This window comes from Pristiophorus japonicus, chromosome 11 (genome assembly GCF_044704955.1).
Source record: "Pristiophorus japonicus isolate sPriJap1 chromosome 11, sPriJap1.hap1, whole genome shotgun sequence".
Lineage (NCBI taxonomy): Eukaryota > Metazoa > Chordata > Chondrichthyes > Pristiophoridae > Pristiophorus > Pristiophorus japonicus.
The window spans coordinates 150,993,071-151,008,135 of record NC_091987.1 but is presented as its reverse complement, the minus strand read 5'-3'; the positions used below and the strand labels follow the sequence as shown (position 1 = coordinate 151,008,135).

Sequence of the window (15,065 nt, the reverse complement as noted above, 5' to 3'; positions counted from 1 at the left end):
CCTATCCATGGCCGGGCTCCCGGTGCTCCCGAACAGGAAGGTGAGGTAGGAACTTTTTATTTTTTATTTTTTATTATTTGTTTGATTTTTTATTTATTGATTTATTTATCATTTATTATTGATGGTTCATTATTTTTAAAAGTGAAGTGTTTAATACTTTGGAAAATCCCCTAACTTCCCTTCCCCTCCTATCTCTGGCTACCCGCGCCTAATTCGAAAGTGTATGCAAGGTTTTTCTGACCGTACAAAAGTCGACACTTACTCCGTTCTAAGTTAGTTTGGAATAATGTTTTGGTGCCTAAATTTGCAAAATAGGCTGGTAACGCCCCCTTTTGAAAAAAAAACTGAACTAAAACGAAACTAAACTAACTCACTAGAACTGGAGCAAACGAAATGCTGAGAATTGCGATTTCTAAGATACTCCAAACTAAACTAGTTGCTCCAAAAAAATAGGAGCAATCCCACCCGAAACTTGGGCCCTATAGAATCATAGAAATTTACAGCACGGAAGGTGGCCATTTCAGCCCATCATGTCCGCGCCGGCCGACCAAGAGCTATCTAGCCTAATGCAATTTCTGGCTCTTGGTCCGTAGCCCTATAGGTTATAGCACTTTAAGTGAACATCCAAGTATTTTTTAAAATGTGGTTAGGCTTTCTGCCTCTACCACTCATATTTAAGTGCCGTAATTTTGAAGTTAACTCTGTTTTTAAAATTTGTTTTAAACCAATCCTTTATTTGCAGTTTAGCACATTTTGTGGATCTATTTTACCTGTTGTCCGGTTTTGGCAAAAAATAAACTTGTACATCTCTTGTGGCATTGCTGATCATTAATCCGGGTTATTTTCTGATGTTCATTGTTCATTGCCTGGGGTGAACACTTCCTATTTCCACATTACATTACTAACCCCTGAGTTCTCAACAACAACTTACATGATATAGCACCTTTAACATCCCAAGGTGCATCACAGGAGCATTAGCAAACAGAATTTGATTTCTCATCACGACGTAGAAGTTTTCTCCCTCACCTCCACTATCTGGAGAAGACATATCGTCTGTTTGTTTAACGGATAAAGGTTATTTTTATGTTCTCACCTTTTGAAGTTTGCAGTGAATTTACCAAAATCAAATTTTTTATGTTAAAATTTTAGTGAACAAAAAGGAACGAGCTAAGCTAAAGGAGAACTCGTTATTGAAGGTGGCACCAAATGAAGAAGAAAGAAAAATTATACATGAAATGTTCCTGGAGACTCTGGATATCAAGTAAGTGGAGTTTGTAGCCGGGTAAACTGCCAGGCTCCAACACAGCCTCTGGTCACTCTGTTTTCACAGTCCCCACAGCTTTCAGTCTTCTAATTCTGATCTTGTGTGCATTTCCCACCTTATCACCACACCATGGTGGCTGAGCCTTCAGCAGCTTTACTCCCACTCTTTGGAGCTTGCTCTGTAAAAGCTCTTTGGCTCTCAACTTCCTTCCCCCACCTTTCACAACCACCTCAGAATCCATGCTTCCAAGTGAGGATTTGGTGACACCTTCATAATTTCTCCTTACCGTGGTTTAGCATTCATCCTTTTTATATCTATTTCTGTTTGCTCCCTTATTTGTAAAATGGCGACGTGTCCCAAACTGAGCATCATTAGTCGCGGCCACTATCATTGTGCTGAGTTTAAAGTGGGGTTGACTTTGGATGCACAGCAGACTGATGTGGGGATGGGTGATTGAAAGAAGAGAATTAGTTGCTGCTCTTCACACATTCACCACAAACTGATATTTTTCAGTACAGCAAGCTTCCTCAGCCGGATCTTACCGAAGAATTCCGTGTGGATGGAAGACACAAAGCTCAAAAGTCTGGAGATATGTCATCCACAGGTATGTGACAACTGTAAGCATTATTTCAATGTAATAATGCATATTAAAACTCATTTCTTGTTACAATATCTGTTAAATCTGCTCAGCGAGCTACAGCTATCCTGAGTGCTGCTTACAGCTCCATTCTGTTCATCTGTTTCCATGCTTTCCCTTCTCTGTAAAATCCCTTGGGGTGCTTATCTAGATTAAAGGTACTCGAGAATTGAACGTGTTCCTGAACTAGTTCTAGCAGAGGATTGAGTGGGTTTTCATAGTGACCACAACTACCCGCTGGAGGTTCGCTGGATTTAATAACCTTGGGGCTGAGACAGCTAAAGGTTATCCCCTCATTTTGGTTTTCTGATACAAACATAAGAACATAGGAAATAGGAGCAGGAGTAGGCCATTTGGCCCCTCGAGCCTGCTCCGCCATTGAATAAGATCATGGCTGATCTGATCATGGACTCAGCTCCACTTCTCTGCCCACTCCCCATAACCTTTTACTCTCTTATCGCTCAAAAATCTGTCTATCTCCGCCTTAAATTTATTCAATGACCCAGCTCTTTGGGGCAGAGAATTCCACAGATTTACAACCCTCTAAGAGAAGAAATTTCTCCTCCTCTCAGTTTTAAATGGGCAGCCCCTTATTCTGAGACTATGTCCCCTAGTTTTAGTTTCCCCCACGAGTAGAAACATCCTCTGCATCTACCCTGTCAAGCCCCCTCACCTCTCATTCTTCTGAACTCCAATGTATAGGCCCAATCTGCTCAACCTTTCTTCATAAGTGAACCCCTTTATCTAAGGAATCAACCTAGTGAACCTTCTCTGAACTGCCTCCAATGCAAGTATATCCCTCCTTAAATACGGGGACCAAAACCGTATGTAGTACTCCAGGTGTGGCCTCACCAATACTCTCTACAGTTGTAGCAGGACTTCTCTGCTTTTATACTCTATCCCCCTTACAATAAAAGGCCAACATTCAATTTGCCTTCCTGATTACTTGTTGTACCTGCATACTAACTTTTTGTGTTTCATGCACAAGGACCCCCAGGTCCCTCTGTACTGCAGCACTTTGTAATCCCTCTCCATTTTTTCTGCCAAAGTGGATAATCTCACATTTTCGCACATTATACTTCATCTGCCAAATTTTTTCCCACTCGCTTAGCCTGCCCATATCCCTTTGCAGATTTTTTGTGTCCTCCTCACAACTTGCTTTCCCATCCATCTTTGTATCATCAGCAAACTTTGGCTACATTACACTCGGTCCCTTCATCCAAGTCGTTAATATAGATTGTAAATAGTTGGGGTCCCAGCACTGATCCCTGTGATACCCCACTGTTACTGATTGCCAACCTGAGAATTAACCATTTATCCTGACTCTCTGTTTTCTGTTAGTTAGCCAATTCTCTATCCATGCTAATATATGACCCTCAATCCTGTGAACTTTTATCTTGTGCAGTCACCTTTTATGTGACACCACTATTGGGGAATGCATGTTCTTAAGTTTATAATTTACTACTCAAAATAATATTGTTCTAAAGCATTCATTGGTGTTTACAGAGTATTTAGCAGAGAGTGAAAACTGTTACTGACAATAATTACTCATACCTGTACTACACTTAACAGCACACTTGCAGCGCTGTCTCGTGAGTGCGCCAAACAATTCAGCCATGCTACAGTTCCGAGGTCGGTGTAGTTGGTTGATCAGACTAATCGAATTCTGAAGAACCTATTCTAATCACTCACCTTTTAAACCTTTCTTTCACTCCTCCAGTTAGCTGCCATTACTCCAGTTTTAACACAGACGATTCCCCAAACTCTATCATTGGCTTTACCTTGACTGAGCTGCCACTTAAAACATTCAACATGAGGCAGTTCCAGAGGTCCAATACTTCAGTCATCACGTCACCACATTCATTATCGGTGTTCTCTGAGGAGTTGGCCATCCTAGCTGCAACTCCTTGAATGGCTGGCACCATTGACCTGTCAATTATCTCACAGCTGCCACACCTAAGGAGGCTTATGCAGCCATCTAACAAAGTCAATCTTTTTTCACCTCTGCTGAACTTTTATTTTGCTTAATCAAATGTTTTTTTTAATTATTCAATCATGAGATTTGGGCTGGCAATGTCTGTTCCTTGTTACCCTTGAGAAAGTGCTGGTGAGCCGCCGCCTCAAAGTGCTGCAGTCCGTGTGGTGAAGGTGCTCCCACAGTGCTGTTAGGGAGGGAGTTCCAAGATTTTTAACCAGCGACAATGAAGGAACGGCGATATAAAGAAAGACTTGCATTTATATAGCGCCTTTCACAACCATCGACGTCTCAATGAAGTACTTTTGGAGTATTGTCACTGTTGTAATGCGCGAAACACGGCAGCCAATTTGCGCACAGCAAGCTCCCACATTCAGCAATCTGATAATGACCAGATAATTTGTTTTTGCTATGTTGATTGAGGGATAAATATTGGCCAGTACACTGGGGATAACTCCCCTGCTCTTCTTCGAAATAGTGCCATGGGATCGTTTACGTCCCCCTGAGCAAGAAGACAGGGCCTCGGTTTAACATCTCATCCGAAAGACGGCACCTCTGAAGGTGCAGCGCTCCCTCAGCACTGCATTGGGAGTGTCAGCCTAGATTTTTTTCTGCTCAAGTGCCTGGAGTGGGACTTAAACCCACAACCTTCTGAATCTGAGGCGAGCGTGCTACCCACTGAGCCACAGCTGACACCGTCATATATTTCCAAGTCAGGTTGGTGTGTGACTTGGAGGGGAACTTTGAGGTGGTGGAGTTCCTGCTGTCCTTGTCCTTCTAGGTGGTAGAGGTCTTGGGTCTTGTCGAAGAAACCTTGGCAAGTTGCTGCAGTGCATCTTGTAGATGGTACGCACTGCAGTAACGGTGCACCGATGGTGGAGGGAGTGAATGTTGAAGGTGGTGGATGAGGTGCCGATCAAGTGGGCTGCTTTGTCCTGGATGGTGTCAAGCTTCTTGAATGTTCTTGGAGCTGCCCTCATCCAGGCAAGTGGAAAGTATTCTAGCACTCTTCTGACTTGTGCCTTGCCAAAGGCTTTGGGGAGTCAGGAGGTGAGACACTCGCCGCATAATACCCAGCTTCTGACCTCTTGTAACTGCAGTATCTGTGATAGCTATCTTATCAGCTGCATGTTCCTGTGTTTGCTTTTCATTTCACTGGAAATGAAACTTAAAGTGACATTTCCAGCCTTCTAACAGAAATTTACTGACAGTCAAAAGCTAAAAGTTAATAGAAAGAATGATCCCTTTCCTTACAATTCCTTTCCCTTTCCCTGATTTTCCCCTTTATAGCTCTTCTGAAAGCACTGACTCACACCCAGCTAAGTTCAGTAGGTGTTGGTAGCCCTCCAATATTTCACCCAAGTTCATATCATATGTTCAGGTATGTGCAAGGAGTGAACCTTCCTTGTTTCTATTGCTTAATAGTGTGTCAGTTGTGGCTCAGTGGGCAGCACCCTTGCCTCTGAGTCAGAAGGTTGTGGGTTCAAGTCGCACTCCAGGGACTGGAGCACAAAAATCTAGGCTGACACTCCAGTGCAGTGCTGAGGGAGTGCTGCACTGTAGGAGGTGCCATCTTTTGGATGAGACGTTAAACTGAGGCCCTGACTGCTCTCTCAGGTGGACGTAAAAGATCGCACGGCATTATTTCGAAGAAGAGCAGGGGAGTTATCCCCGTTGTTCTGGCCACTCGAGCAGCATCACTAAAAACAGATTGCTGTTTGTTGGACCTTGCTGTGCGGCAAGTTGGCTGCCGCATTTCCGACAGTGACTAGATTTCAAAAGTTCTTCCTTGACTGTAAAGCGCTTTGGGACGTCCGCTGTTCGTGAAAGACGCTATATAAATACAAGTCTTTCTTTCAACATGAGTCACTGTGTACACCATCCCATGTTGGTACTGTAGAGTTTTATTTTAGTAAAATGCTTTGTTCTATGTTGAAGTAGGGAACACCAGTCATGATATTGGGATACTGTGGGAACACTGGTCATGATATTGGGTGACCCTGGGAACACTGGTTGGGGATTGGGAGACCCTGGGAACGCTGGTTGGGGATTGGGAGACCCTGGGAACGCTGGTTGGGGATTGGGAGATCCTGGGAACGCTGGTTGGGGATTGGGAGACCCTGGGAACGCTGGTCGGGAATTAGAAGACCTTGGGAATGCTGGTCGGGGATTTGGGAGACCCTGGGAATGCTGGCCGGGGATTGGGAGACCCTGGGAATGCTGGTCGGGAATTGGGAGACCCTGGGAACGCTGGTCGGGGATTGGGAACCCCCGGAATGCTGGTCGGGGATTGGGAGCCCCCGGAATGCTGGTTGGGGATTGGGAGCCCCCGGAATGCTGGTTGGGGATTGAGAGACCACCGGAACTCTGGTCAGGGATTGGAAGACCCTCAGAACGCTGGTCGGGGATTGAAAGACCCTGGGAATGCTGGTCAGGGATTGGGAGACTCCCGGAATGCTGGTCGGGGATTGGAAGACCCCCAGAACGCTGGTTGTACATTGGGAGACCCTGGGAACACTGCTTGGGAATTGGAAGACCCTGGGAACGGGGTTTGGGAGACCCTGGGAACACTGCGTGGTAATTGGAAGACTCTGGGAACGGTGCTCGGGGATTGGAAGACCCTGGGAATGCTGGTCAGGGGTTGGGAGACCCTGGGAACGCTGGTCGGGGATTGGGAGACGCTGGTCGGGGATTGGGAGACTCTGGGAACGCTGCTCGGAAATTGGGAGACCCTGGGAATGATGGTCGGGGATTGGAAGCCCCTGGGAATGCTGGTTGGGAATTGGGAGACCCTGGGAATGATGGTCGGGGATTGGAAGCCCCTGGGAATGCTGGTCGGGGATTGGGAGCCCCCGGAATGCTGGTCGGGGATTGGAAGACCCCCGGAACTCTGGTCAGGGATTGGAAGACCCCCAGAACGCTGGTCGGGGATTGAAAGACCCTGGGAATGCTGGTCGGGGATTGGGAGACCCCCAGAATGCTGGTCGGGGATTGGGAGACCCTGGGAACGCTGGTCAGGGATTGGGAGACCCTGGGAACGCTGGTCGGGAATTGGGAGACCCTGGGAACGCTGGTCGGGGATTGGAAGCCCCTGGGAACGTTGGTTGGGAATTGGGAGACCCTGGGAATGATGGTCGGGGATTGGAAGCCCCTGGGAATGCTGGTCGGGGATTGGGAGCCCCCGGAATGCTGGTCGGGGATTGGAAGACCCCCGGAACTCTGGTCAGGGATTGGAAGACCCCCCGAACGCTGGTTGTACATTGGGAGACCCTGGGAACACTGCTCGGGAATTGGAAGACCCTGGGAACGGGGGTTTGGGAGACCCTGGGAACACTGCTTGGTAATTGGAAGACCCTGGGAACGGTGCTCAGAGATTGGAAGACCCTGGGAATGCTGGTCAGGGGTTGGGAGACCCTGGGAACGCTGGTCGGGGATTGAAAGACCCTGGGAATGCTGGTCAGGGATTGGGAGAACCCCGGAATGCTGGTCGGGGATTGGAAGACCCCCGGAACGCTGGTTGTACATTGGGAGACCCTGGGAACACTGCTCGGGAATTGGAAGACCCTGGGAACGGGGGTTGGGAGACCCTGGGAACACTGCTTGGTAATTGGAAGACCCTGGGAACGCTGCTCGGGGATTGGAAGACCCTGGTAATGCTGGTCGGGGATTGGGAGACGCTGGTCGGGGATTGGGAGACTCTGGAAACGCTGCTCGGGAATTGGAAGACCCTGGAAACGCTGGTCGGGGGTTGGGAAACCCTGGGAACGTTGGCCGAAGTCTGGGGGTTCCGGTCTGGGATGGGGGTGTCCTGGGGGCTCCAGTTGGAGACTGGGGGGGCTTCGCAAGATGACATAAATGTGGTTGAACAGTTGCACCTGTTGGATTGATTTTACCACCACTCTCTATTAAGGGTGAGCTGTTTCTCTGAGCTGGGAGTGGATGGTTGCTTTAGTGCAGCGGTTTCTGGAGTGACTGGCATGGGGTGGTGTATATTGTAGCGTAACTGAGTCTGGAAAAGCATCACACGTGGAAGAATTGTGGGACGGTGGCAGGCAATGGAGATAGATGCCTGGTGCAAGGAAGCGCACATGGCACTCGACACTTGTTTCGAAGCCGGTACTGAATCAGCCAGTGGGTGTGTTGATTATCGAGTACTGATTGGTTACCAAAGGCAGAGTAAACTTTGATCCAATACTGTACAAGTAAACAATTCACAAGCTCTGTTTGAATTTCTTTTCACCTAAAACTCAAGTGACATCAAACCCGATTATAAAGACTAATGGCTGCCTTCGGTATCAGAAAGCAGCACCGTTCAGTGTTGGAGACAGGCTTAAGGTGGACAACTGAAGCCCTGCCTCAAAGTGATGCTGTGATGACAGAGTGGGCAAGTTCACCATAAGTTCCTTAAAGGAATCCTATTCCTAGTGCTTTTTCCACAAGGTGGTCATTTCTAATTTTAAGTGAAAGTTCAACTTCGTTCTAATAGCATAGGAAAAGTCCGGGTGCAATGCTCTCCCTCTGGCACTATAACTCTTCCATTGCAGCTTCCAGTCTGGTTTTGATTGCCCTCATGTCGTTGCCTCTGCTGCCCCGCTCTGGGAAATTGTTCAGATTTCTATCGCATGTTTAGTGAAGAAATCCTTCCGAATATTTGTATTAAAGTTTAAATTGATGCCCGTTTGTCCTGCGTTTTGGCCTTATTTGACGTAATATTCTCCTTGACCCAAGGTGTACGTCTTATTATTTTGTATATCTCAGCAAGGATTCCCCTCAACTTCCCCTTTCCACACCGGGAAGCTTCAGCATTCCTTCTTTGTGATTCATCCCTGTTCTATTTGGTGTCTTGTTGCTCCCCTCTCTCTGCCATTCAGAGCTGTATAATGTCCGTGAAATAACTTGTCAGTATGAAGAAAGCAACCTCGAGCATATACTCAAGTATAAATAAAGACTTGCATCTCTATAGCGCCTTTCACGACCACCAGACATCCCAACGAGCTTTACAGCCACTGAAGTACATTTGGAGTGTAGTCATTGTTGTAATGTAGGAAACACGGCAGCCAATTTGCGCACAGCAAGCTCCCACAAACAGCCCGAGATAAATGACTAGATCATCTGTTTGAGATGTTGGTTGGGGGAATAACCCATAAATGTGGGTAATATGGAATTCCTGCTGCATTTAGCGACAGGACCTCAGTTGAATTTTATTTCTCCGTTTCCCAGCCAGCAGCCAGCCAGATTGAGAGGCTGTCGGACAGAAGGCCTGCACTGGAAGGCTGGGGAGCGGAGAGCAGGAAGGGCGGGGGTGCGGTTTTGAAGTGATTGCGGGTCGATGGGGAAGGGAACCCAGTTAGCTTGTTGGAGGGGCCCTGGCGAAGCGGTCCTGCTTCTCCAGGCCCACAAGCAGTGCTGGAAAAGCACTTGCTTGCTGGATCCGATAGTTCTCGCCTCCCTTCAGCTGCCGGGTTTCCCGAGTCCTGGGAAACTCAACCCGCAACTTCAGTAACATATGTGAATAACTGACCTCCTTGAGAGCGGGTTAGTCATCCATCCCTCAACCTGTCTCTGTTAAAACTGGAAGTGGGCGTAATAGAGGCAGCTTGGAGTCGGGTTTCAGATTTTTAAAATTTAACCCCTCCTGCCCATCGTGTGGACTTGAAATCCTCCTTCCCCCACCATTGTCTCTGTCCTTTCTCAATAACTCTTGCTGTTGGCTGCACTTGCTCTCTGGCTCCCCCTGGTGTTGTGCCATTTAAATGGGCAGTCTCCCCAGCTCACTCTGCCCATTTGTCATCATCATCATAGGCAGTCCCTCGAAGCGAGGATGACTTGCTTCCACGCCAAAAAAGCATGAGTTCACAGGTGTTTCAATGAAGGACCTAATATTCCGGATCCTGAACTACATCCTGAAGGGTGGAAGATGCCTGTGCGTGGATTTTTTAACGTGTGGTGACCGTTGCGCACCAGCCACACGGGCTTGACAGAGCTAGGTCTTGGTCCAGTGACAAGGGTTGACCAAGACGACTGGAGATCAGCTCTGCTGCACAGACCTAGTGCGCACACATCGCAGTGTGGGCTGGCCCCTGCTGCCCCTGGGGCCCTCGGCTCTTCTGAGCCCCAAACTCTTGCTGCTCCTGAGCCCCGGTCACGTCCCTCTACAAACTCTTGCTGCTCCTTCGCCCCTCCTGCTGTGCCTGCCCGTACTGCAATCAGTGACCTGACTTCGCAGCAGTTGCCCTCCTGCAGCAGCACGCGCTTCTCCCTGCAGTGGTATGCTGCCGCACGCTGCTCCCTGTTGGCAGTCCAGGGAGGTGAGCTTTACAGTCAGCAATGTGAGTTGGGATTAAAATAATTGTGGAGAGCTGCCATCTAAAAATCCGCAGCGATTGAATGTGCTGGTGTCGGGTTACCATCTTTGCTCTGCCAGCCGGGATAGAATTCGAGCAGTCTATGGATATAACGCAGCCACTGAACCCCCAAACAGTGATCTCTTCCTCATCTTACACCAGTATAGATAATGAGCAATCACTCTTTCCTGCTCTCCACCATTTCTTTCCCCTTCAATTCTTTGGAAGGCTGTTAATAAGAGTGGGGAAAGACTTTCCTGTCTGCTGTCTATAAAGTACAGGTGAAAGTACACAGTGTACAGAGGGAGTCTTTACCCAATATTAGCAATCCTTGCCATTATTAGCATCAGACACTGTTGAACTGGAGTGATCTCAAACAAGCATCAGTTTGTTAAGGACGTGAAGGCTTTGGAGAGGGTACAGAAACGACTTACTACAGTGGTTCCAGGGATGAGGGATTACGCTATCATGGATAGACTGGAGAAGCTTAGAGCATGTGACAAAGGAGTTCCAAATCATGAAGGGTTTAGACAGTGAATCAGGAGACTGTTTCCAATGGCTGAAGGGCATTGAGGGCACAGATTTAGGGTGATTGGCAAAAGACCGAGAGGCGACATGAGGAAACACTATTTTTACGCAGCGAGTGGTTAGGATTTGGAATGGACTGCCTGATGGGGTGGTGGAGGCAGACTCAATGGTGGCCTTCAAAAGGGAATTGATAAGTACCTGAAGGAGAAAAGATTGCAGGGATATGGGGAAAGAGCGGGGGAGTGGGACTGACTGTCAGCCCGCGTAGACTCGATGGGCCGAATGGCCTTCCTCAATGCTGTACTCTATCATTCTGAAAGAGATTGAAGTGAAATTTGTCATCCCTTTAGTGTAGATATAGTGCAGTGAGCCTTGATCCAAGAAAACCTGAGCTATGAGAGATTGTAAAATAATAGCTCATGGCAGGGAAAGGGCCAAAATCCACCAGTTATCATTCAAGCAGCACGCCGCAGTGTAAGCATTCAACCATTCTCTGCACTCCGCGATCCCAATGTTAACTGCAGCCTTTTACAAAAGAGGACTTCCGTGGTACAGTGTTCCTGGGAAAGTCGATTAATTTAACCGTGTTTGCTGGGATAAAGAAGGGCACTACGTTTTATGCCTTTCCTCCTTTTCCAAGGCAAACTAAGCTTTGAGGTAGATGCTGAATTTTCTGCCCTCCGTTACAAATTTGTTAAGTTTGTGTACCTTTAAACAGGATGTGGCCTTGTGAACATTGGAGAAGTGTTCAGTGGAAAATCACACGGACGTTACTGCATTGAAACACACCATCACGAAGTATGTCCAGCAGTGTGTGTGCTTGAGCAAAATATAAGCTTTATTAGAAAACGCTTATGTACTAGCATACGGTCTAGAAGGTATAATATTTGGCAAAATTAAATCCACAGCTAGAGTGTTATACTTCCATTTTCTGTGCTGTGCTAATATATGCCATTAGTGTGTGGAGGTTGATTGAATACATTACATTATGAAACGTTTACACACGGACAGCCCATTTGGCCCAACAGGTCTATGCTTGTGTTTATGTTCTACATGAGCCTCCTCCCACCCTATCACCATATCCTTCTATTCCTTTCTCCCTCATGTACTTGTATAGCTTCCCCTTAAATGCATCTGTGCTATTCGTCTCAATCGCTTCATGCAGTAGCAAGTTCCACATTCTAATCGCTCTCTGAGTAAAGATGTTTCTCCTGAATTCCTTATTGGAGTTATTAGTCTTGGACTCCCGACAAGTGGAAACATCGTCTCTAAATACCATTTTAAAGACCTCCATTAGACACCACTCGGCCTTCTCTTTTCTAGAGAGAAGAGCCCCAGCCTGTTCAGTCTTCCACGATGGTTGTAATCTTTCAGTTCTGGTATCATTCTTGTTAATCTTTTTCTGCACCTTCTATATCCTTTTTACTCACTTTCCATGTTTTCCTGACTGTAAGACATCCTCCACATATGAAGAGTCCGTCATTCAAACAGTTAACCCACAGGATACTGCGCTTGTGTCTTTGCACACTGTCTCCTCTATTCCCTGTTTATTACTAGGATATGTGTGCCCCTAATCTCGCTCTGTAACTTGAGTCTCCCTATACATTCGTTTACGTGTGTTGACTGCCGCTCCGGACCCAAGTCCATCTCTTCTATTTCCCCTCTTTTTTTTTTTCTCTCCCTTTTTTCCTACTTTTCCCTTTACCCCTCTTAGACCCCTCTCTCCTGTCATCCTTCTTGGATACTCTGCCCTCCCGAATCCCTACCCCAAGCCTTCAGCTCTCCTCAACCTGCCGCCATCCCAGGCTTGACTCCCTCTCAGATAAGCCGACAGTTTCCCTCTCTTGGCATCCTCCGAAGGGCCCATCAAGGCTCCCATCGCTGCCTCCTCACAAGCAGCAACACCGACTGTTCCATCCGACTCTCTCGCTGACCATCCCGCCCAGCACGTTGCATTGAGGCTAGTCTTTCCTATCTCCTTCCTGTCCCACTTACCCCTCCCAATGCTGACCCTGTGGTCTCCGACAGTGGCCCAGCTATCACTGACCCTCTCCGCATCTCCCTCCAGAATGTCTGTTCACTTGTCAACAAGGCCCTTGCAATCCATGAACTTATTGTGGATGATTGCATCGACATCATGGCCCCGACGGAAACCTGACTGAGTGGTGATGACACACAGAAACATAGAAAATAGGTGCAGGAGTAGGCCATTTGGCCCTTCTAGCCTGCACTGCCATTCAATGAGTTCATGGCTGAACATGCAACTTCAGTACCCCATTCCTGCTTTCTTGCCATACCCCTTGATCCCCCTAGTAGTAAGGACTACATCTAACTCCTTTTTGAATATATTTAGTGAATTAGCCTCAACAACTTTCTGTGGTAGAGAATTCCACAGGTTCACCACTCTCTGGGTGAAGAAGTTCCTCCTCATCTCGGTCCTAAATGGTTACCCCTTATCCTTAGACTGTGACTCCTGGTTCTGGACTTCCCCAACATTGGGAACATTCTTCCTGCATCTAGCCTGTCTAAACCCATCAGAATTTTAAACGTTTCTATGAGGTCCCCGCTCATTCTTCTGAACTCCAGTGAATACAAGCCCAGTTGATCCAGTCTTTCTTGATAGGTCAGTCCTGCCATCCGGGGAATCAGTCTGGTGAACCTTCGCTGCACTCCCTCAATAGCAAGAATGTCCTTCCTCAAGTTAGGAGACCAAAACTGTACACAATACGCCAGGTGTGGCCTCACCAAGGCCCTGTACAACTGTAGCAACACCTCCCTGCCCCTGTACTCAAATATCCTCGCTATGAAGGCCAACATGCCATTTGCTTTCTTAACCGCCTGCTGTACCTGCATGCCAACCTTCAATGACTGATGTACCATGACACCCAGGTCTCGTTGCACCTCCCCTTTTCCTAATCTGTCACCATTCAGAAAATAGTCTGTCTCTCTCTCTTTACCACCAAAGTGAATAACCTCACATTTATCCACATTATACTTCATCTGCCATGCATTTTCCCACTCACCTAACCTATCCAAGTCACTCTGCAGCCTCATAGCATCCTCCTCGCAACTCACACTGCCACCCAATTTAGTGTCATCCGCAAATTTGGAGATACTACATTTAATCCCCTCGTCTAAATCATTAATGTACAATGTAAACAGCTGGGGCCCCAGCACAGAACCTTGCGGTACTCCACTAGTCACTGCCTGCTATTCTGAAAAGTACCCATTTACTCCTACTCTTTGCTTCCTGTCTGACAACCAGTTCTCAATCCACGTCAGCACACTACCCCCGATCCCATGTGCTTTAACTTTGTACATTAATCTCTTGTGTGGGATCTTGTCGAAAGCCTTCTGAAAGTCCAAATACACTACATCAACTGGTTGTCCCTTGTCCACTCTACTGGAAACATCCTCAAAAAAATTCCAGAAGATTTGTCAAGTATGATTTCCCTTTCACAAATCCATGCTGACTTGGACCTATCATGTCACCTCTTTCCAAATGCGCTGATATGACATCCTTAATAATTGATTCCATCATTTTACCCACTACTGATGTCAGGCTGACCGGTCTATAATTCCCTGTTTTCTCTCCCTCCTTTTTTAAAAAGTGGGGTTACATTGGCTACCCTCTACTCCATAGGAACTGATCCAGGAGTCTATGGAATGTTGGAAAATGACTGTCAATGCATCCGCTATTTCCAAGGCCACCTCCTTAAGTACTCTGGGATGCAGTCCATCAGGCCCTCAATCCCATCAATTTCCCCAACACAATTTCCCGACTAATAAGGATTTCCCTCAGTTCCTCCTTCTTACCCCTTTTATATCCGGAAGGTTGTTTGTGTCCTTCTTAGTGAATACCGAACCAAAGTACTTGTTCAATTGGTCTGCCATTTCTTTGTTCCCCGTTATGACTTCCACTGACTGACGCCTTTGGATGAAGCCTCCCCACCTGCCTATACCGTCCACCACTTGCCCCGCCCAAACCGCTGGATTGGCTGAATGGCTCATCACCAAACCACACCTTGGTCTGTCCCCTACTCCCCGGCACCTTCTCCTTTGAGCATTTTACCTTGTTCCACCCCTCTCGCCTCTCATTTAAAATCCTCGTTCTCTGATGCCCTCCCAAGTACCACTCCAAGCTTCTCACCGAGATATCTTCACCTTTCCTCCCTCAGCCTCTGCACCGAGCGGCTTCTCATCCTCAGTGATTTCAACCTCCATCTCAACTCAGCATGCTCGCTCTCTCTCCTGAGTTCACTGCCCTCCTATCCTCCCTTAATATCTCTCTCCATGTAAACTCCCCTACCCATATTC

The 15,065-nt window shown here is 47.3% G+C and overlaps 1 protein-coding gene across 3 annotated transcripts in view; it reads left to right on the top strand.

Annotated features, from left to right (window-relative positions):
* Positions 1–15,065, top strand: part of LOC139276337 (acyl-coenzyme A thioesterase 9, mitochondrial-like) — a 75,972-nt gene that overhangs the window by 48,698 nt on the left and 12,209 nt on the right. For 2 of the 3 annotated variants that reach the window (XM_070894169.1, XM_070894170.1), the window contains 3 exons: positions 1,150–1,261; positions 1,783–1,868; positions 11,467–11,546. In XM_070894169.1, coding sequence (XP_070750270.1) covers positions 1,150–1,261; positions 1,783–1,868; positions 11,467–11,546 — 278 coding nt within the window. Of the gene's footprint in view, positions 1–1,149; positions 1,262–1,777; positions 1,869–11,466; positions 11,547–15,065 lie in introns of all 3 variants that reach the window. The other variant, XM_070894171.1, reaches the window with a different exon arrangement.